The 21,060-nt window shown below is 44.9% G+C and overlaps 1 protein-coding gene and 1 long non-coding RNA gene across 3 annotated transcripts in view; one reads left to right on the top strand and one right to left on the bottom strand.

Moving 5' to 3' along the window:
* Positions 1-11,804, top strand: part of PRTFDC1 (phosphoribosyl transferase domain containing 1) — a 52,400-nt gene extending 40,596 nt beyond the window's left edge. Inside the window, exons 5-9 of one of the 2 annotated variants that reach the window (XM_083580024.1) lie at positions 3,788-3,805; positions 4,643-4,725; positions 5,579-5,625; positions 6,566-6,642; positions 11,733-11,804. In XM_083580024.1, coding sequence (XP_083436150.1) covers positions 3,788-3,805; positions 4,643-4,725; positions 5,579-5,625; positions 6,566-6,642; positions 11,733-11,789 — 282 coding nt within the window. In that variant the 3' untranslated portion in view covers positions 11,790-11,804. Of the gene's footprint in view, positions 1-3,787; positions 3,806-4,642; positions 4,726-5,578; positions 5,626-6,565; positions 6,643-7,108; positions 10,036-11,732 lie in introns of those variants that run through there. The other variant, XM_083580023.1, reaches the window with a different exon arrangement.
* Positions 9,457-16,529, bottom strand: LOC310746266. The gene is made up of 2 exons (XR_014540551.1): positions 16,103-16,529; positions 9,457-12,167 (listed from the first exon to the last, which is right to left on the bottom strand). It is a non-coding gene; the product is annotated as an uncharacterized lncRNA (long non-coding RNA).
* Between the last annotated feature and the right edge of the window lie 4,531 nt (positions 16,530-21,060).

The following is a 21,060-nucleotide window of genomic DNA, read 5'->3' as shown; positions in this document are numbered from 1 at the left end:
AAGAGGACTTTGGATATAATTCTTTCACCAAAGTCAACAGCAGCGATCTGCTGTAAAACTTGTTAAGGCAGGCGAGTTAAGATTGTGTAACTTTACAGCGTGGACGCGCCATGCTATTAAATTTATTAGAGGACTACCGAAATAGAGTTCTAGTTTATCAACATGGCAGAAGAATTATCACCAGCTGCACATGAGCCTGTCATTGGCTGCAGGTTGATTTCCTGTGGAAAGAAGCTTGAAACGAATAGAAAATATATGTCTGGCCATCTGGAAGACAGAAAACCACTTCTGAAGTATTCACTGCTATGTATTAATGTCTCTACCCTTGTGGTCCTTTCCAACTCTACAATTTTATGTTTAGAAATATTTCATTAGCTAATCCTCCCCCATTTGCTAGTATTGCAGTATTATTATCTCATGGCTTGAGTATTTGCAGCTAATTACAGGTCACATTTCACCATGTCAGTCACATCAGTAGCATGTAAACAGGTTTGGAAGGTAATGAGCTAATTCAAATGATCCTATCTCAGTTTAACGAGCCAAGATACTGAATTGAATAAAGTTGTCCGTATGATCACAGACCCTTCTGCCTTTCTGCAGTTAAACCAGGGAGTTGTTAGCCATTGTTTCCGATTTTATCCAAGACAGGATTATCAGGTTTAAAACAAACTAGGATCTAAATAACATCAGAATGAACATCTGGTTTGTTGTGGAGCTGGAAACCATATTTTCTTGCTTGAGATGAAGCTGTAGTTAATTGAAGACTTCCATATTGCATGATAGATAAGATGATGATCCACCAAAATAACCCTTGTGCTGATGGTTCCTGGCTGTTAGCGATGGAAAGTTGGACTGTGCCATTCCAAGGTCACAATTTACTTTAACTGATGCCATGCTCTGCAAGTGTGTGCTGGTTTCATTGGGACTGTTCATGATGTGAGGTCCTCCTTTCCAGGGATGTCTCATACTACATGGCCTTGAGAAGCTTAGGGGCTTGCACCATTTGAAGAACGCATTGACGAGCCATTCTTAAACCCCCACCAGTAATATAGAGGTGGTATTGCTGGCTTACATTATAGGGCTGTTGAATTTGAGATATAGAGTGGGTCAAGCAGGGGTGGGTAACCTGCAGGCTCCAGATGTTGGGCACCAACTCCCATCAGCCAGCAGAGCCATTGGTCAGGGGCAGTTGAGGTTGTCATCCCAACATCTGGAGAGCCACAGAAGTAAAACAGGAAGGATTTAGAAAACTACAAAAATTGGGATGAAGATGGTTCACCTAAGAATTTGCAATAGCAAAGACTTAACTTCCCCCACTCATCCAAAGCAGTTCAATAAAAGTAATGCATTTAAATATTTATTCAATATTGTTTAAGTAGGATTTGGGAGATCTCAAGTCCACAGTAAGGTTCTGAAGACAAGTAACAAGACTAATACAAGCCTATTGTCAATCAGAGTACATCAGGATCTTGAGGATTTTGTATAATCTCTCTTCAGTTGCCCTGTTCTCATATCAAATAAGAAACAAAATTCTTCCCCAGCTGCTGTCAAGTAAGGAAATAGTGGTCAGACCTTCAAAAGATAGATTTTTGGGGGGTTAGCAAACAGATGTCAAGAATATTACTCTGCTCAGCAACTTATGCCTTAGCATTATCTAAATCTCGTAATGCTATTTTGAGTTGGCTTGCCTCTTGTCCATTGTAAAACACTTGCAAGATAACAGGTTCCGTTATTAATTGTTCAATGTATTGTATTTTTGCATTCCTGCTATGGCCTTTGGCAAATACAGAAATTGTGCTCGCTTCGGCAGCACATATACTAAAATTGGAACAATACAGAGAAGATTAGCATGGCAAATACGGAAATAAAACTGGACTGTTGTAGATGAGGCATTTCCTTTAAGAGAGGTTAGGTGTGCAAAGATAGATCAGAAGTCCAGGCATACATACATACATACATACCTAATTTTATTTGTATGCAACCTTTCCATAGTTCAAGCTTGCTTACAACAAGAAAAAACGTACATCATTACAAGCATAACAAAAGTAATAATAAGCAATAAATGATACCTCAAAAAGTTCACAACCAAATTGAACAATTTCCACATAAATCATAATAAGATTAAAATAAAGGTATCAAAAAAAAATCAATAACAGCACCCCTCCCCCAATCCTCTAAACAATTCCTCAACCCAAGAGTCTGTTCAGCAGTCTCAGCTTCTGCAGCTGGAGTCAGTCAGGGCCCCACCCTCCGAAGCCAGATGGGAAAAGCATGCAAGGCCGGGAGCAGGTCTTCCAGGACTCACCACTAAGATTGCATGAGAGAGGGGCTGAGAAGATGGAAGAGGCAAATGGAGACTCAACATAACAGCAGGTTCAGCAATACTTGTGTTCTGGCATCCTGAAAATTATGGAGAACTTTCCGAGGGAAGTGAAAGATCTCAGGTGGACCTCATTGGGAAAGGCCTGTCAGTCCAAAAATACAACATGCAAGAACCTGGTAGCTTACATTGGATCAGGAACGTAGACAGAGTCTAGAAGAATTTGGCGGTTCAGGGAACAGAGCCCTGCCTAGAAGCTGTGTATCTTCCTGCTGGCAGAGATGATGGACCTGTGGCCCTCCTGATGCTGTTGAACTCCAGTTCCCATCAGCCCCAGTCAGCATGGTCAACGGCCAGGAAGGATGGGAGTTGGAGTCCAACAATATCTGGTTGGCCACATGTTTCTCACCCCCTGCCAATCCCTGTAAATATAACACACACACACACAAAGTTGCCAGGCCATCATTCTTAATACTTGCCAGTTGGCGGACCTATGTATGAAACAGTTATACTGAACTGAGCTGTTGGTCTACCTAGCCCTATGTGTTGGCTGCTCTTTCATGACACAGCTCTAAGCAGTGGCGCTTTCCCAGCCATGTTGTTTCTTAGCTGGAGAGGCCAGGGGTTGGGCCTTCAAAGTTCTGCATACAGAGTGTGTGTGCTGTGCTGGTGGGAATGAAACTGTCAGGGAACTGACATTGGAGCCAGAAGTGGAGGCAAGGCTCCCAAGCGATGCCGGAGAAGGGCCCAGCAGGGAGAGAGGGGACTCATCGGCTGGGGAAGGAAATCAGCGTAACACCAGGGATAAAGGGGGGCGGATGGAGGAATCGGAGAGGGGGCTCCAGGACTCTTCGCCGGAGACCAGCGGGGAGAGCACAGGTCCTCCGCTACCCACACCCACCCTGCGCAGAAGACTTCCGCGCAGGGAACGTAGGCGTAGACTTGGCGTCAAAGAACTTCTTTGCTGCAAGAAGTTCAAGAAACGCCCACTGACGGATTCTGCTAGCGACTGAAACAGCCATGAAGTGAAGGGCTGTCCAGACAGAAAAGGTTTAACCAGGCAACCTACCCAGGAGTGGCGGCAACTTACGCACGAGCAACCCCTATAACCATTACAGAAACTATTCCCGTTTTCTTCCCTCTCTCCTTCCCTGGTAGGAGACCAAGTCACCTCTCACTGCAAGAAAGAAAGAACTGGGTCAGAGCTGCAGGTATAGGGCAGAAGCAGGGAGAGTCCCCTTGCTGTCTGCCAGGGACAGAGACTCTCCTTGCTCCCAGTGCTTGGTTGGTTGGCTTAGCCGGGGCCACCCTTGCAGCTCTCCATCATCAGATCTCCCTTTTCCACCTCATCCTGGAGAAGACCCAGAGAACATGGACTCCCGTTCTGCTAGTGGTTTGTTGTCGATTCACTTTGTTCTACTGCCTAACCAAATTTCTTTTTCTTCCCCTTGTTTGTTTGTGTTTCAGAACGTATTAATTGTGGAGGTAAGTTCATCTATTTGGATTGGCTAAAATGGGTGGTGGTCCTTTTGGGTACAGTACGTCTTGTAACACTTAATGTATGTAGGTGCAGATATACAAAGAATCCCGTGAAGTCAACAAAAACCTTGCTAGTGCTTTTCGAACGCCGTTTAGCTAAAGGCTGTGACACCTTTTATTTTGGACTATGAAAAAGACCCAAAAGAGGCTAATTCCTCCCCTCCTCCCCCCAGAAATTAAAATAATAAAATGGTGTTGATGTTGCAGAACTTTCCAGCTATTAGCTAACCAGGTAAGTTTCAAGGCTCTTGTGTTAATATATGAAGCCCTGAACAACTTGGGTCCAGGATGCCTTAAGGCTCACACAAGCCCTTATATCCCAGCTTGATCGCTGAGATCATTCGGAGGAAGACTTTAAGTTGTCCCCCATCTTACAAAGGCTCAGCTGGTTTAAACTTTCTTTCTTCTTACTGCACTTTCAACTTCCTGTGAAAATTATTTTGCATTGTCTTTAATGGTGTTTTATTGTACTTGCACATATTGTTGTGTACCACCGTGATATTTTATATGAGTAGACAGCATATAAATACTTTTATAAATAAATAAATGCCCCAACTCCACACACACACACACACACACACACACACACACACCGGCCTCCTTTTACCTTTCGTGCTCCTGTGGTGCAATGGGTCTGTGCGTCTGGCTGTTAACCAGAAGGATGGTGGTTCGAGCCCACTCAGGGGCTGTGGGCAGGATTCCTTCATTTGCAGGGGGTTAGACTAGATGACTCTCGGGGGTCCCTTCCAACTCTACAGCTCTGTGCTTCTATGCTTTGCAAAGGATATCATTGGAACCGGAAGAACGATGAGAGCTCTCCTCAGCAAAATTGAAAAATGCAAGCCCAAGATGGTCAAGGTGGCAAGGTAAGTGTAGTATTTGGGAGGGACCACATCTCAATGGGTGGAGCAGCCTTCGATAGTGTGATGCCCTCCAGATGTTTTGGACTACTAGTCCCATCAGCCACAGCCAGCACAGTCAATGGTCGGGAATGATGGGAATGGTAGTCCAACAACATGTAGAGGCTACTGTGCAGGCTACTGCTCAGAAGCTTGTCTCTTTCTCTATGGGAGGATGGCAGAGGCAGCTGACTCAGCTGATAAGGGAAAGAGAAAGGAAATCCTTTTGGGTTTGCCCTTGATGAGTCTTCAGACATCCCCGATGGAGGGGAAGTGCACTCATTTACTCTTCTGCTGAAATTGGGGTGAGGTGGGGAGTTTGCCAAGCTAAACAGACCTCACCGGCCATGCATGGTTACCCATCAGAGGCTCAACGTATCTCTTGTTTTTGCTACCTGTCTTTGGAGTGTCAAAACGGGGAATGGGGTTGGTTCTCAAGCAAGGACCATAATCAAAATAGTGGATAATATTGAGCTTGATGTACAATTATCTGACCTGGGAGGCCATAATATATGGCTGTTGGGCTGTGGTTCAGCTTAACGTTAGGACATGGTACCCTCCAGATGTTGTTATACTACAACTCCCATCATCCTTGTCCATTGGCCAAGCTGACTATGGCTGTTGGGAGTTGGTGTCCAACAACATTTAGAGGGGCACCAGGCTTAGCAGGTTGCAAGTTGTACAGGCTTTTAGGAAATGAGAGATGGGGACAGAAGAATACATCCAACCAAGCCAAAATGTTCAGGAGTTATGTGAACAAACCCAGCTTTTAAAAATGTTTACAATAAAAAACACATTTTTGTTATTTATTTAATGATAGTTTGCTGGTGAAAAGAACATCTCAGCCTAATGGATACAGACCGGACTGTAAGTGCTCTCCTGTGGATTTTCTTTGCTTCCTGATTGTGAAGTAGCTAAAATGTTCCATTGTTCCTGTTTTCATTAAGTAGGCAAGACGTAACACACCCGGTCCTTGGGGTGTTGTTCAAAAGTGATGCTAGGAATAGCGTCTAAACAATGGAAGTGCCACCTTGATCAGAACTATCAATTGGGGGGCGGGACAGCTTCCCCTCCACTGTCCCTATTTCATTATAGACATCTATGAGAGACGTCGTGGGAAATGACCACCTTTTAAAACCGATTTCAGAGTTGTGCCACTGTCAAGAATCACAAGCTTGACCTTGCAACCTTCACAACGCTTCTGTTTCCAAGAGTGTTTGGGGTTAAATTGTGGCACTTTAACACCAGCTTCAGATAAGTTTAAAAGTTGCCCAGTAGGTGTTCCTTGCAACACCCTGCATTTTATTCTTAGATCTGAGATCTTATAATGAAGGACAGTATATAAATCTCATTTTTAACAAATGCCCTTAGCATGTCCGTTGGCCAAGATACAACACACTGTGGCTTCAAAGTCCTACGTTGTCCAACTGTATCCCAGCTGCAGACAACTGCTGATTGTTCCTTGAAGCTGTCAGAAAAATCATTTGGGAGTTAACTTCCCTGGGGACATATCTCTGTTTGGGTAAGAGCTGTAGTTAGCAAGCTCTATATTTCTCCCCCCCCCCTCAATATTAGCTAACAGGATTCCTTTTAGACAGAATTGTGGTCCTTTATATAGCCTAATTGGGTACATCTAGACAGCTCTGCTTCAGCTTCAGTAAAGTGTTCCCATCTCAGAGCCTCAAACTCACAGACACTGAGATTTGGCTCTTGTATACAATTTCCAGGTCAGTGAACTATTATATAAAGGAAGTGTCAGAGTTTGTATTTTTAACAATGCAGACATTTTGCCCTCTCTCTCTTCTAGATTATGGATTTGAAATTCCAAATTTATTTGTGGTGGGCTATGCTTTAGACTACAATGAGTACTTCAGAGATCTAAATGTAAGTGTCTCCCACTCTTTGCCTCCTGAAAAAAACACACACTTTTATAAACTATGACTTTGAAACCCAGCCAGTCTAGAACTGGGTTTCCTCTTCTGTGGCTAACAGTAAAAATTTGTACCCTACTTCTGCAGCGCATGGTGTTTTTAAATCCTTACCCTGCCTGCCTTCATGTACAATGGTTTGCTTCATGAATAATGCTAAACCATAGTTTAGCTGCCGGAAGCCTTGGGCTCATGCTCTGCTCTCCACGCAGCTCTGAGGAGAATGGAAATATCCATTACATAAGATAAACACATTTTTCAGCACTCAAATACTTGCAGCTTTATTTCTGTCAGTGGAAGAATGTGATTTATTTATGTCACTCGACACAGCACACTGGAGCGACCAGAGTGCAGAATGTGGCTCCTCCATAAACGCTGTTGGTTGACTTTGTGGGTTGTGATGTTAAAACTTTTCGTTTCAGCACATATGTGTTATCAATAACCATGGCAAAGCCAAATACAGAGTCTAAGGAATAACCGGCTGGCCTGAACTGGAAAACTGACAGTCCCCTTGAAGCATCTCCTGAAGAACAATTGAACTGACATCCGTCCCATTCAGCCTGGACTAAAAAGTGGCCCCTTCTTTCTAAGGGGGAAAAAGAGACTTTGCTGCAGTCAGCCACCCTCATCTCCTTTGTAGCAAAACTTGGACAAGGCAAAGACCGAGAAGTCATGATCTTTTTATATATACATATAATTTAGTGTTATAAGCTAGCAACTAATTAGTTAATTCATTATAATCAGTTATGACTATAATTAGTTACTATGAGATAGTAAGTGATATGGCATTTATTTGTTGGCTTACTTATCCCTTACCTTGCTCCAATCTTCTTTGTGAAGATAGTGAGGGCAGCTGCGCTATTCACAAAGCCATTCTGCAAGGATCCGTAGCTTTGTGCCTCCCAGTGGTGCATCTTGTTGCTTCCAGTTCTCTCCAGTAACCTATCTGTGCCTTCTTCTGAGCCCTTCTTTTAAAGCTTTCTTGAAGAAGCTCAGTGTACATCAGAGGTGGGGAACTGCAGGCCCTGGGACCAGACACCTTTGTCAGCTCCTTGGGACTTTCTGCAAGCCACACCCTCTTTCCGCAGTTCACCCCCCTCACTAGCTCTTAGAATCATAGAATTATAGAGTTGGAAGGTACCCTGAGGGTCATCTAGTCCAACCCCATGCAACACAGGAATCTCAACACGCCGTCTCCCATCCAGTTTGGAGCCATGCCTGACCCTGCTTAGCTTTGCAAATGTATTAGCAGTTCTTTGCACGCAAGTGTTTTCGCCTGCCTGGAATGTGCCCTTGAACTCTGATAATGCTTCATTTTTGCCTGGATGGAAAACAAGGGGGGAGTGTGAGTATGCATAAAGAACTAGTCTGCTCTACAGAAGTAAAATGCACATTGTTGCTCCGTTCAGTTTGGCTTCTGGCTCCACCCATCACAAGCATGTGGCCCTTGGAAGGTTCCCCAAAAAGGGAATAATGCCCCTAGTAGGCTGGAATATGTTCCCCATTATCCTCACAAGAACCTTGTGAAGTACCGTAGCTTAGGCTGAGGGAGAATGTACTGGCCTCAGACTCACCCAGCGAACTTTGAGCCTAGGTCCTAGGACAACACTCTAACCACTATGCCACACTGGCTTTCAGGAGGCTTACAGTGGCATGCAAAAGTGCAGACTATATAATAATTGTGCTCTAAATTAATCCGTCTGTTCATCATGGCCACACGCAGTTGCCCTGGGCAAACCTATAAAAGGTAGCTTGGCTCATTTCCTGTATCTTGAGTTTTGTTGTCAGTAAGGTTCTGTTTTGCAGGATAACAAGATTCTTGAATCATGCTGTGAGAATCACATTCAAGAAACATTAAATATACATTATGTTAACGGTGTGCTGGTTCTCCCAGGAGTACACATTGATTGATCCCTGATCAGTTGACATCCCCAAAGCTGGTGCTGCCCGTGGAGCAGGAACTAGTGTAAATGGTTTTCCTCTACCCCCATTAATCCTCACAGTGACCCTGTGAGCTAGACTAGGCTGAACAATATAGACTGTCCCTAAGTCACCCAGTGACTAGGGCTAGGGTGATATCTGGTTTTCAACATCATGATATATCGCCAGCGAAACATCGCAATATACCGATATGTCACAATATCCGAAATAAGGAATGAGTTGTGTAGAGTCACTCATATGTGATTCATTGTTCTAGGGCTACAGTCCTAAGCACAACTTGCTAGGGAGTAAATTTCATTGAGCATGGAAGAACTTATTTTTTTGAGTAAGCATGCTTTAAGCCATTTGTATTTCCTAGGAAGGTAACTGGTTTTAATTTATATCTAGTCCGACACTGCAGTGTCACCAAGGTATGTGAATCTATAAAGTCCCCAGTGGGTCGGTTTCAGTAAATGTATTTATGGGTGTGTTTCTGATGAGCCTTTGTTACCCATTCATCCAAAATCATATGGAGCTCCAGTATAATAACATTGAATCTTAATGAATCTTTGCGAGACACTTTTGATTTGACCTTTCAAGGGGAGATGATGGTGTGTCATGAATGCATGGATGTACTCAACTGTGTTTAATACACTGAATTTTAATTGGAACCAAACAATAGCAGCCAAGCTTGGGTTCCCAAACGGCATCCTTTGTGTACAACATAGGAAAGTCATAGATTAGACAAAAAAACCAAGACCCTCTATGAGTGCACATTTCCATAACCGAAACTAATCATGTACAAAGGGTTGCTTAGATGGCGTATATTCTTTCTCAAATGTTTTCTCTCTCTCTTAATGATCCTGTTTTTTCACAAGCAATTAACCTATCTATGAATATGAATATGGGGGTGTTGATACAGGGGTGGGGAAACAGTCTTTTCTGAAGATAGGAAACATTTCATGTATCAAAACTCAAATCCATATTAAAAGCATCTTCAGCTTTCCGGGCTTTTGAGGTTTCCCGTTTCCTTTGCCATCATCTGCAAAATATATTTTTCTCATTTACCTGTTGCACTCATTGGAAGAAGGCCATTATGTGCTATATACAAACTGCTCTCAATAACTTCCTAAAGGAAGCCAGTGCAAAAATATAAAAATCGAATGCAAGCAGCTTTGTTCAGAACAGCATGGGGCCTATTGTTGTTAGACTGCAGTTTCCTTTACACTAATAAACAATAAGGGCGCTTTGCTATATTAGAGATTGCTTTCGATTTCCCATCGCCTCTTCTTCAGCACAGATTTGCACACCCCACAGAAGCCTTTACAATGTACACAAGTGCTTTGGGGGAAACCAATGTAAACATTTCCTGTGTACCTCTGCTGTGGCCTGTACATTTTTCCTAGCTGAATAAAATGAACTGAAGTAACTACGGGATTTCCACCATTGTGTAATTAATTGCTCTCACTGCCCCATGTTTATGCATATACAGATGGGGGGGGGAGGTTGAAGATAGATTTTTCTGCACGTTTCCTTTGTGAGAGAAAACAATTCCCACTCAGCTATCTGTCTAAGACAGGCATCCCCAAATTCGGCCCTCCAGCTGTTTTGGGACTACAACTCCCATCATCCCTACCTAACAGGACCAGTAGTCAGGGATGATGGGAATTGTAGTCCCAAAACAACTGGAGGGCTGAATTTGGTGATGCCTGGTCTAAGAGAGCAATCCTAAACTCCCTAGAAGGAGTGGCATTGGGTTCATTGGATCCTACAGATCTCCCTCACATAGGAGGAGCATGTAAGTTCAGGCCAATGGTCCAGCGAGTCCAGCTTCCTGTTCTCACAGATACCCAGATGCCTATGGGAAACCTGCAAGCAGGACACGAGCTCAAGAGCCCTCTCCCCTCTTGGGCTTCCTGCAACTGGTATTCAAGAAGCATTCCTGCCTCCAACTGTGGAGGCAGAGGATAACCATCATAGCTAGTAAGCATGGATAGCCACCTCCTCCATGAATGAGCAGAGGAGGAATGTCAGGAATGCCCTGGTGTGTTGGCAGCAAGCTCCACTGCTGTTCTGCAGGTAGAAACACGGCCCATGATGGAACCTGAAATGGTGTGTTCCAAGGGCACGTTGGGGAAGGCGATGACTCACAGAAATCTATGCATCCTTGTTCCCCTGACCAACTGCAAAAGCTACACCAGCCCTGGAACTGGCATAGTTTATTTCCCCCCTGTTGCAGTTAGTGGGAGGGACCTGTTTTTGAAAACCTGACTGCAGCAGGAAAAAGAAGAAATGCTACTCGCCTCGCAGGGTGGCAGTTTCTCCACCATGCAGAAACTCTCAGGCTTTAAAAATAATTCAAATTTATTTTAACACAAAATAAAGTAACATTTGCATTATTGGTTCTTAAAAGCCTGAGAAAAGTGATGTTTTTGCTTGGCAGCTAAATGATAGCAGTGAGGGTACCAGGCAAGCCTCCCTAGGGAGGGCATTTCAAAGGCAAGTTTCTCTTGTTATCACCCGACACCAGGCATCCTGAGAAAGACCTCAGGGTGGTGATCTCAGTGGACTAGCCAAATTGATGCAGGAGAAGGTGACCTAAGAGTTATTTGGGTCCTAAACCATGTGGAGTTTTACATGCTCTGACACAGCTCTGACACAGACTCTGGGCCAAGCAACTGGATTAATGGTACAGATAATACTGATTCAGGAATCTATCTTTGCTTTGTTTGTATATATATTTTTATTTTCATCTTGTATTTTAGTCTGATGTACTGCATACAATTATTTTAATGGTTGTTTTAGAAAATATGGGGGGGGGAATAAAGTGAAGTGGGGGAGATCACAGCTGTTTGTACATTTTATTCCTAGTCTTTGAGTCACTTGTATCCAGTGACCTACCAAATGCTGTCATCATCAGAGCCAAGTGATCTTTTTCAATCATGGTCGCATCTCTTGACTCATGAACTAGTCGGAGGGTGTTTATTCTTCCAATCAATTTAAACAACATCTGGCAGATTATATAAGGCGAGAGGATGTTCTTTATAAACCGTCATGGACAACATGTTTCTCTGTTTTTTGCAGCCATCCAGTTTTCTCTGATTTCCCTCCCTTGCTCTCTAATAGCTGACATCCTTCCACACCCTGCCCCCAAAGATAAAAGCGGGATTGTTGCATCTATGAAAGTGACATCAGCATTTTGGAGTGCTCCCTTTCGACAATTAATTCAACTCATTCATCCTTCAGTTGGCTGGATCCCAAAGCTATCCGGGAGAAAATGACTGAGGATGACAAAACAAACACTGTCCAAAACAGCTATATCTATAACCAGTTTAAGGGCTATATTTTTAATGGGAAGCTTCAATCTACAAAGCAGTCCAGATCTATTGTTGTATGTTGTGTCCCAAATATCCTTTCCCCATGATTCTGCCTTGCAATTCTGATAAAAAAAATATACTTTGATTGGTGTCTCTCATAAACGATGATAACATGCTCCTCAACATGCAACAGGCTTGCATGCAAATCATGCACATGATGGAATCTTCTGGGGTGAAGGGTGCTCTAAAAAAGAGAAATAGTAAATAAATAAATAACTGCAAACACAATAGGATACATGCAGCTTTTGCAATAAGAACATACAGGCACCGCAAGTCTTGCATAAATACACACTGGTGATTCGTGTCCACAGTGCTGAGAGATGCGCAACACAGCGTGTACATGCATGTTGCCAACCCAGACAGCATGCATGATGAAAACATGCATGGCAAAAGCAATTAAGTTCTGCTCCTCTCCATGCCATCAACGCTGCCTAACAGGCATTTGGCCAGCACAGCCTGCTGTCAGTGCTACCGTTATCACTACATTGGCACGGTGTAAAGTTTCTGTTCCTGCACCACACAGGCCTTTTGCCTGCATCCCCATCACAGCCAGGAACTGTAACTCAACCACAGGATTGCTCTGCTAGTGAACCTTATTCATGGGTCTGCCGCAGCTCTGAAGGCAGCGTAGGGAACTCCAGGATGGCAGGTGCCCCACAGAAGGAAGAACATGAATGAGAAACTTGGCAAATGGAAGCACTTCCCTTTGGCTATGCTGTTTCCTTTCCTGATTCCTCCTCCTCCTCCTCCTCCTCCTCCTCCTCCTCGGCTGTTGCATCCTAGTGTGGGGGTGTTTGCAGCCGAAGGAAAGTACCACCAATTGGAGTCTTGGAAAGAGCCTCCCCACCCCGACGCACAAATGCTCCTGTACCAGTTCCCACTGTGCGAATAACAGGGCAGAAGAGCACATGCGGCATGTGTGAAGAAGATCAAACTCTGAATTCAAGCCACTGCTGTTATTAGAGCATTGCAAGGTACTCTGGGGAAATTGTATCGTTTTGCTTTGGTGTAGCAGAAATTACTATAGCCAGCATTAATAATAATAGTAGCAGTAATAATAATAATAATAATAATAATAATAATAATAATAATAATAAGGCTTTAAAATGGGATTAGACAAATCCATGGAGATGACTACCAATGGCTGCGAGTCATGATGGCTATATGGTGCATCCAGTGTCAGAGCAAGGATGCCTCTGAATGCCGGTTGTGGGGCTCACGAGTGGGAGAGTGCTGTTGCACTCATACCCTGCCTGTGAGATTCTGATAGACATCTAGTTGACATCTGTCAGAGCAGGATGCTTGATAGGCCTTTGCTCTGATTCATCGGGGCTTCCTGGGTTCTTATGTTCCCCAAAGGGCTCTAGCATAAAAGCAACCTCAGTGACCTTGGACCAGTCAGTATCTAACTATCTAATCCAGAGTTGTTATAAGAATAAAAAAGGGGCAATCATTTAGGAGGAGGAAATTGGTCTAAGAGGAGGATGCCTTGGAGTCTGATGAGCGGACAGCCCTTACTGGTAATGGCAGCATAGGAGGGGGATAAACTGGAGCAGGGCTGGTGGCTGTTAGTCCCTCCCTGCCAAGTTATCTTCCCTGACATCTGCACCACACACTTAAAAGCACACAACTTTCCCCAAATAATCCAGTGAACACAGGAAGCTGCCTTATATTGAGTCAGGTGATTGGTTCATCCAGCACAGTACTGTCTACACCAGGCTTTCTCAACCTGTGGGTCCCCAGATGTTGTTGAACTACAACTCCCATCACCCCTAGCTAGCAAGGCCAGAGCGCAGGGATGATGGGAGTTGTAGTCCAACAACATCTGGGGACCCACAGGTTGAGAACCGCTGGTCTACACTGATAGGACAAGGATGTCCAGGATTCCAGACGGGGTTCTCTCCCTGCCCTCCTTGGAGATGCCAGGATTGAAAATTTGAACCTTCTGCACGCCAAGCAGATGCTTTGCCACTGAGCTACAGCCTTTCCCTGGACTCTGTGGGAACTGTAGTTTGTTAAGGGTGCTGGTAGTTTTAGCTTTGTGAGCTGGGGGGGGGGACGGGACATTCCCAGGTAGTCACCATGTGCTTTAAATGTGCATTGGGTGTGCTTTTGAGTGGTTGGTGTGGATCCACCCTTACACAGTTATCAGACCTACTTTACAGACTGAAAGAAGCAGAGAAAGCAGATGGAAATTTAATTTTCATTATTTTAAAAGAGGCTTCTGGTTTGTGTCCAGCTTGATCAGAGTGGAAAGGCTTGCTGGCATGCCGAGCGCTCAGCAAGGAACTCTTTGTACCCACCAGCGTGCCCAAACGCTTTGTTCCCAAAGCTGAGACAACAGATCTGCTATGAAATAGAGCCTTCGGTTGGAAAGCCTTCCCTGGCTATTGGACACGCAGATGAGCCATGCTACCAGCATCAAGCGCATGTCTTGATCCAGTAGCCCAGTGCGTTCTTGACATGAGAGGGAATGGCTTCTTGACCTAAGCAGAGGCCACTTGGGACATCCAAGCACGGAATATTAGCCCAATCCTAATTTAGCAGACACCTGGCTCCACATCCAAAAAGGAGACGACCCAAAGTCTCAAATTGGTGGGTGTTTACTTCTATTTATGTAAACGGAACCAGAAGTAAAAACGTGTTTCCTGCACAGAAAGGGAGAAGGAAGTCTGGGTACGTTCATGGAGCTGCCGCCGCAAAATAGCCCAAGCTGTCTCTCTCCAGAGAGATGCAGAAATATTCAGTGAGTTCACTCTCTGGCACTGCCTGGACTCCCATGGCGGCTCTCCAACCTTGTCCTGAGGCAAGGTGAAGTCACTCTTTCTGGCAGGGAGTTTTATGGCCAGAAAACTCCGGGCAAAGTTTGTCCCAAAGATGTTGCCTTGTAACCATAGCTCAGTGTTACGCAGGATGTCCCAGGTTCAAAACCTGATATCTCCAGGTAGGGCCAGGACTGTCCCCTGCCTGAAACCCTGGAAAGCTGCTGCCAGTCAGTGAAAACTATACTGAGATATCTGGTCTGACTCAGAATAAGGCAGCTGCCTATGGACCTCTCCCCAGTGGCGGGTGTCAGGTGCAGGAGCCAGGCCCTGTGACCAATAGGACTTTGCAGGACTGGGGCCTTCCTAAGTTTGTTCTGAAGAGGCAAGGTGTGGCCTCACAGGTGAGGCCAATTGGTAACTCACAGCACCTGGCAGCAACAGCTGGGAAGGGATATAAGGTCAGCATTTCCCTTTGGCTCTTTGCCACAGCAACACGCTTCCTGCCTTGCTGTGATTGGCTTCTTGCTTCCTGATCCTTGAACTTCAGCTTCTTGACTCCTTGCTTCTTGATCCTTGGACCCCTGACTTCGTAACTCCTTGTTTCCTGACCCTCGGACCCTTGGCTTCTTGACTCCCGGCTCTCTGACCCTCGGCTTCCTGACTCCAGGCTTCTGGACCCCTGTTCCTGCTCCCACCCCGCCATCTTGCCCCCAGTCCTGATGTCCCCTACCGGAACGTTGATCACCCGTGAACCGGACCATGACAGTGGGGGTGGCAGCAGCAGTGTCAGAGAGAAGGGTTTCCTAGCAAATGCATTCTTTCCAGATAGGAGAACAAGCAGACCTAGGAGAACTATAGTGTGGGATGATCACAGACGCACTTTCAACTTCAGGGCCACCACTGCAAGGATTCTCTTTCTTTGTTGATTTAAAGCCGCAAGAGCATATGCTAATCTATCACTAAAAAGGCACCGATTGCTAATATGTCTCCAAAACAGTGTTGGTCTGGAGCAGCTTTTTCTTCTTGGTGACAATTGCCATATTGGGCAAATGAAAGCCCCTCTGGTAAACAAGCCACTCTAGGATCCTTGCGCAGTGCCATCTGCAAGGTACTCTCTCTAAACCTTGCAAGCTGTTACCAGAGAAATTGGCAGCCAACGAGGCCGGCATGCCACATGAGCAGGCAAGAGGGTAAAGGCAGCTGAATTAAGGCCTCTCTTTGAGCACGAACAACAATATTAGTCTGCTTGGTATTTATATGCTATCTTTCATCCAAATTGATTTCATGGTGGTTTACAACAAGATCAAAGAACAAGCACAAAGTAAAAATGGAACACGCCAGGGGTCCTGCTTACCAAACACAATGTGTTCCCTGGAAATTGTTCGTCAGGCAAGCGTTCACATAAAGAGTCTAGGATTTTCATTGATTTCTATGGGGGCATTTTCAATCTGGGATTTTTCTGATCTATCACCCCACTTTTTCAATGGTTTCTTCCTGGCAACTAGCCAAGGAAAGACAAAGGAAAAACCTGATTTCTCTGATGTCTCCTCCTCTGTGATTTGTCCAATCTCTCCTGCTCTCTGATTCTTCTGATCTTGCTTCCTCACTCCTTGCCTGGTTTCTGCCCCCAAATGGCTGCCACCAACCGGCGAAGCACAAACAAACAAGAATTAAAGAGGTAAGTGAAACGCAGGCTGTTCAGATATCTGTAGAATGTATAGTGAGGTTTGGGCATAATTCTTTGTTTGGATAAGTGAATTTTCACATAACAAGCAGGTAAATATCAGGACCTGCATGTACTCGACAATTTCTTGTTGTTGTTGTTTAGTCGTGTCCGACTCTTCGTGACCCCATGGACCAGAGCACGCCAGGCACTCCTGTCTTCCACTGCCTCCCGCAGTTTGGTCAAATTCATGTTGGTAGCTTCGAGAACACTGTCCAAGAATCTCGTCCTCTGTTGTCCCCTTCTCCTTGTACCCTCCATCTTTCCCAACATCAGGGTCTTTTCCAGGGAGTCTTCTCTTCTCATGAGGTGGCCAAAGTATTGGAGCCTCGGCTTCACGATCTGTCCTTCCAGTGAGCACTCAGGGCTGATTTCCTTAAGAATGGATAGGTTTGATCCTCTCGTAGTCCATGGGACTCTCAAGAGTCTCCTCCAGCACCATAATTCAAAATTCAAAACTATTATGAACCCCTATATTCTGATGTAGCTTCACAGCACCACCTGAAGTGTCTGGGATTTCACACCTCCTATAGTGAACTCTAAATACATAAGGCAGCTCCTGCACAGCCCTTGGGAAGCTCTCTATTTTGTATCTCGGGTTCCACAGTAACATGATGACTCTACAATCAACTTTTGAGAAATGCAGGGACTCTTGGGTCTTCATACAACTATCCCCCACTTTATGTGTCATGATCACATAATAAACATTTTCCCTTCTGCAAGTAGAAATTAACTATTTTATGAATGTAGCATTCCAGGTTAGATTAGAAAAGCCCATGCCCATGCAAAATATCGAGGAAGCACTGATAATGCACCTGGTCCAAGGCACAGCCTATGCTGTGAATCCATTCTTCTCCCACTTCAGGAAGGAGGGGGGAAAGTTCATGGCCACAGCTGCCCATAATCTACCATCTAAGAGTCCACCAGGTTGACAGAAAACCAGCTAATGCAGGGAAAGGCAACCTGATATTGTTGGTCTCCATCTCCCATCATCCTGACCAGTGGTCACTGGTTCCCCATCCCTGGTCTAATCCTTTTTGAAGAAAGGTGGTACATATGGCAAATTTGAGGTTGGAATGAGTATATACAGCACTGTGAGTTCCCTTTAACATACACGTCTTTCTCTGATTTTCAGTAAAGAGATAGGAAGTTAAAAAGTTATCCCAGAAAATGCACCCTCCCCCTCCCCCTTTCATATTATATGGGTGCTCCACATGTGAAAACAGTGGAAAGTGTAAACTGGGAACTGCTGGGATACTTCTATCTAGAAGGGGAAATAAACTAAATGAGGATTGAAGAAATGAAAGAGTTTCACAATAGTGAAAGGATGGTCTTTAAACCCAGAGATTGGCTGGGGGGATTATGAAGGCATCTGGGGGCAATTTATAGAAGATTATGTACATGACACATAGTGGCACAGTGACAGGGGAATGGAAGGCGAGGGAAATAACCCATGGTGCTTTCACAATCCCTGGCTGAGCCCCTTCTGTCCTCTGTGCACTCACACGCTTCAGATCCATTCTACTACTATCCCTTCCCGAATAGAATCAACCTTGGCATTTGCACCTCTGATCAGTCTACAGCTGATGGCCAGCAAAGAACGTCTGTTACGGAGCCTGCGAGGATAATGAAAGCTCTGCCTCAGATGCTAAGATTCTGACCTGTTCAAATTCACACAAGCAAGCCATCACTTTCTGTCGGCAAGGGCCAAGTGCATGTGAAACCTGACAGGGCTCTGCAGCATCTTTTATATTCCTTGGATACTGACATTTATAATTTTGATTGATATTTATAAACTGATTAAAACTCATGTGGAGGATTTCTTCACCCGAGACCCCATCTGCACGCTTTTATATGTTTAAATCAGCATCACACCACTTGAAACAGTCATGGCTTCCCTGCAAAGAATACTGAGAACTGTAGTCTGTTCAGGATCCTGCGTGTTATGAGGGGTCCCCCTCACAGAGTTAAAATTTCCAGAGTGGTGCAACAATTAATACGTCCTTCTAGGGAACTCTGGGAATTGTGGTTCTGAGAGGGGTTTTTGGGGGGGGGGCTCTTAGCAACTCTCAGCACCCTTAATAAACTCCCAGGATTATTTAGGGAAAGCCGTGACTGTTTAAAAGTGGTATGATGATGCTTTAGATTTATAGTGCAGATGGGGCCTAGGTGAAAGGTACAGGAAACAGAATCCAATTGCGGGAGTACTCAGGAAGCAACTACAGGGGAGGGCTCAGATAGTGGGACAGCTGCCCAGAAATCCTCTATAATCACTCTGGAGGTGGCAAGGGATGACATTTGCCCATTTAAGTGGGCCTGGATTTAATGACTGAACAATCGTAAGATTTCCCCTTTCCCATCAGTGGCTCAGGCTAGGAAATCTTTCCAGACAAAGGACCCAGCTATCCTATATGTCTGTCCCCCGTGTCAATTCTTCACGTAAATGGTAAGAATGATAAATAAACACCAAAACTGGCAGGTTTTTATGAAGAGCAAGTGAATGGAGGAGCTATAAAGGAGAGAGACAGGAATGGTCGAGGATACAGTACCAGGAGGATTCAGCAGAAATAATGAGCTGAATATGGACAAAGGAAAAATGTGTTGGGAGGCCAAATATCTGGAAGAAAGAAAGAAAAAATCCTGACAGTGAGGACTACTAGACTGTGAACTAATTTCCCGAGGGAAATGGTGGGGGATCCATAGCCCGAGTCATTTCAACTGGATGAGACAAAGAACGGGAGAATTAAGAAAGTGGAGGGCAGTTTTGAAGTGATTGGACCTGGGGAGGTCATGGCGGGGGAGCGAGCAGGGAGCATGTGAGCTTGACTGCTTGATGATGTAAAAGCTCCTTTCAGTCGCAATTTCCTTTATTCTGAAATGAAATAATATGCCTCATTCAAGGGCCAGTTGAGAACGGGCTGCCAAACCTGCAGCTGCAAAAGTGCTCATCCCTCCAGGGACAGGTTGAAATGCTAATATGATGCTTACTGATCAAGCCCCAGTATTGTGTGTTCTGCAATAGGGTCTTCTGCTTCACGCTGATTGATAGCAGCCTCAGTGGAAATAAATGCAAACCTGCTCCAGAAATCAGGAGATTGTCCCGTGTTTTCAAAGCACGCTGTGGAGCCCAGCAGGTGAGTCTGGAATTAGGAGAAGGAAGGAGCTGGGACCTTCCTAGACACCCACAACACCTCCCCCAAAATTGCAATCGTCAAGTGCCAGAAAATAAATGAATTAGGAAATCGCCCCTCTTACTTAGTCTAGGACAGCTATGAGGCAGTCATGCCATAGTGGAAGTTTGTGTGATATATAAGATTTGGCTGCCTAGCATTGAGAAGAAAGAAACCAGCAAGTCTAGGATTTTAATGAAGCAGCTGTTCTCTGATAAAAAGCTTCTGGAACATTCATGGCACAGCATACAGCATTGAGTGAAAATGTCATCTTAGGGCCCAACAACATAGGAGAACTGCAGGGCCGGGCTTCTAAATGTGAGAAAGCATGAATCACCTGAAAAATGGTTGCTGGATAATGTCAAATATGCAGCAGCAACTACAAGGCATGTGGGAAGTCAAATCCTCCCTCTGCCTGTCACTTTACCCTGTGCATTTGTCCTCAACCACCCCCTCCCACATGTTTTCCTTTCAGCTCTGCTCACTTTTGGTATCTGTTAAGTTCTTCTTTAATATAAGGCAGGGTTACTCACTTTAGTAGGCTCAGAAGAAGAGGCCATTTATCCTCAAATAGGCTAACCTACAACTGTATTGGAAAGTGAATGTAGCCGTAATAACAAGCTAAAGCGTGGAGTCCTCGCTCTAACCGATAATAACTGGAGACAAAGCTTAACTTAGCCGCCCAGAGTGGCTGGAGAAGCCCAGCCAGATGGGTGGGGTATAAATAATAAATTATTATTAAATTATTATTATTACTCTACCATGACCCATTAATACAGTATTAGAGCCTGGCTGAGGAGAAATTGCCTTGAGTGACAGACTACAAAGGGAATTATGGCAAAGGAGGTAGCAATGGGATAAGGGATCATCATCCCCAAGAATGGCCCTACTGTTAGGCAGAGTGCGGTGACTGCCTCATGCGGCAAACGCTGGAACAGATAAGAGCAAGCAGTACTGAAGTAAGATTCAACTGCAGATCCCAGCAGCACTTCAGTCAGTGCAGTGGTGTAGCGTGGGTTGTCAGCAACCGGGGCAAGGCAAGTAATTTGCGCCCCCTAACCCTAACCCCCAGATGTTGCGCCCGGTGCGGCCGGCCCCCCCTGCACCCCCCACGCTACGCCACTGAGTCAGTGGCATATACAAGTCAACAGTGTTTTCCACAGTCAAGTGATGCATATGTATGTGCACATTGCCCCATAATAAAATGTCAGGATACACAGTGCAACATTAGGTGCTGTTTGTTGTCTCTGACATAGGGCCAGTTCCATCATAATGCCTAATCGTGATCTGCAAAGGCCAACCACAGTTTGTCTTGATATCCAGATTGATAAACCATGGTTTGCAATCAGGCACCAAACCCGGATCTGAAACTATGGATTAAAACTGGTCTTGAGTTGTTTGGGTGCGCATGTTTCGCCA

This window comes from Podarcis filfolensis (assembly GCF_964270895.1).
Source record: "Podarcis filfolensis genome assembly, chromosome: 12".
In the NCBI taxonomy this organism is placed as follows: domain Eukaryota; kingdom Metazoa; phylum Chordata; class Lepidosauria; order Squamata; family Lacertidae; genus Podarcis; species Podarcis filfolensis.
Note: the sequence above shows the minus strand (reverse complement) of the source record. Positions and strands in the feature narration are given on the sequence as shown.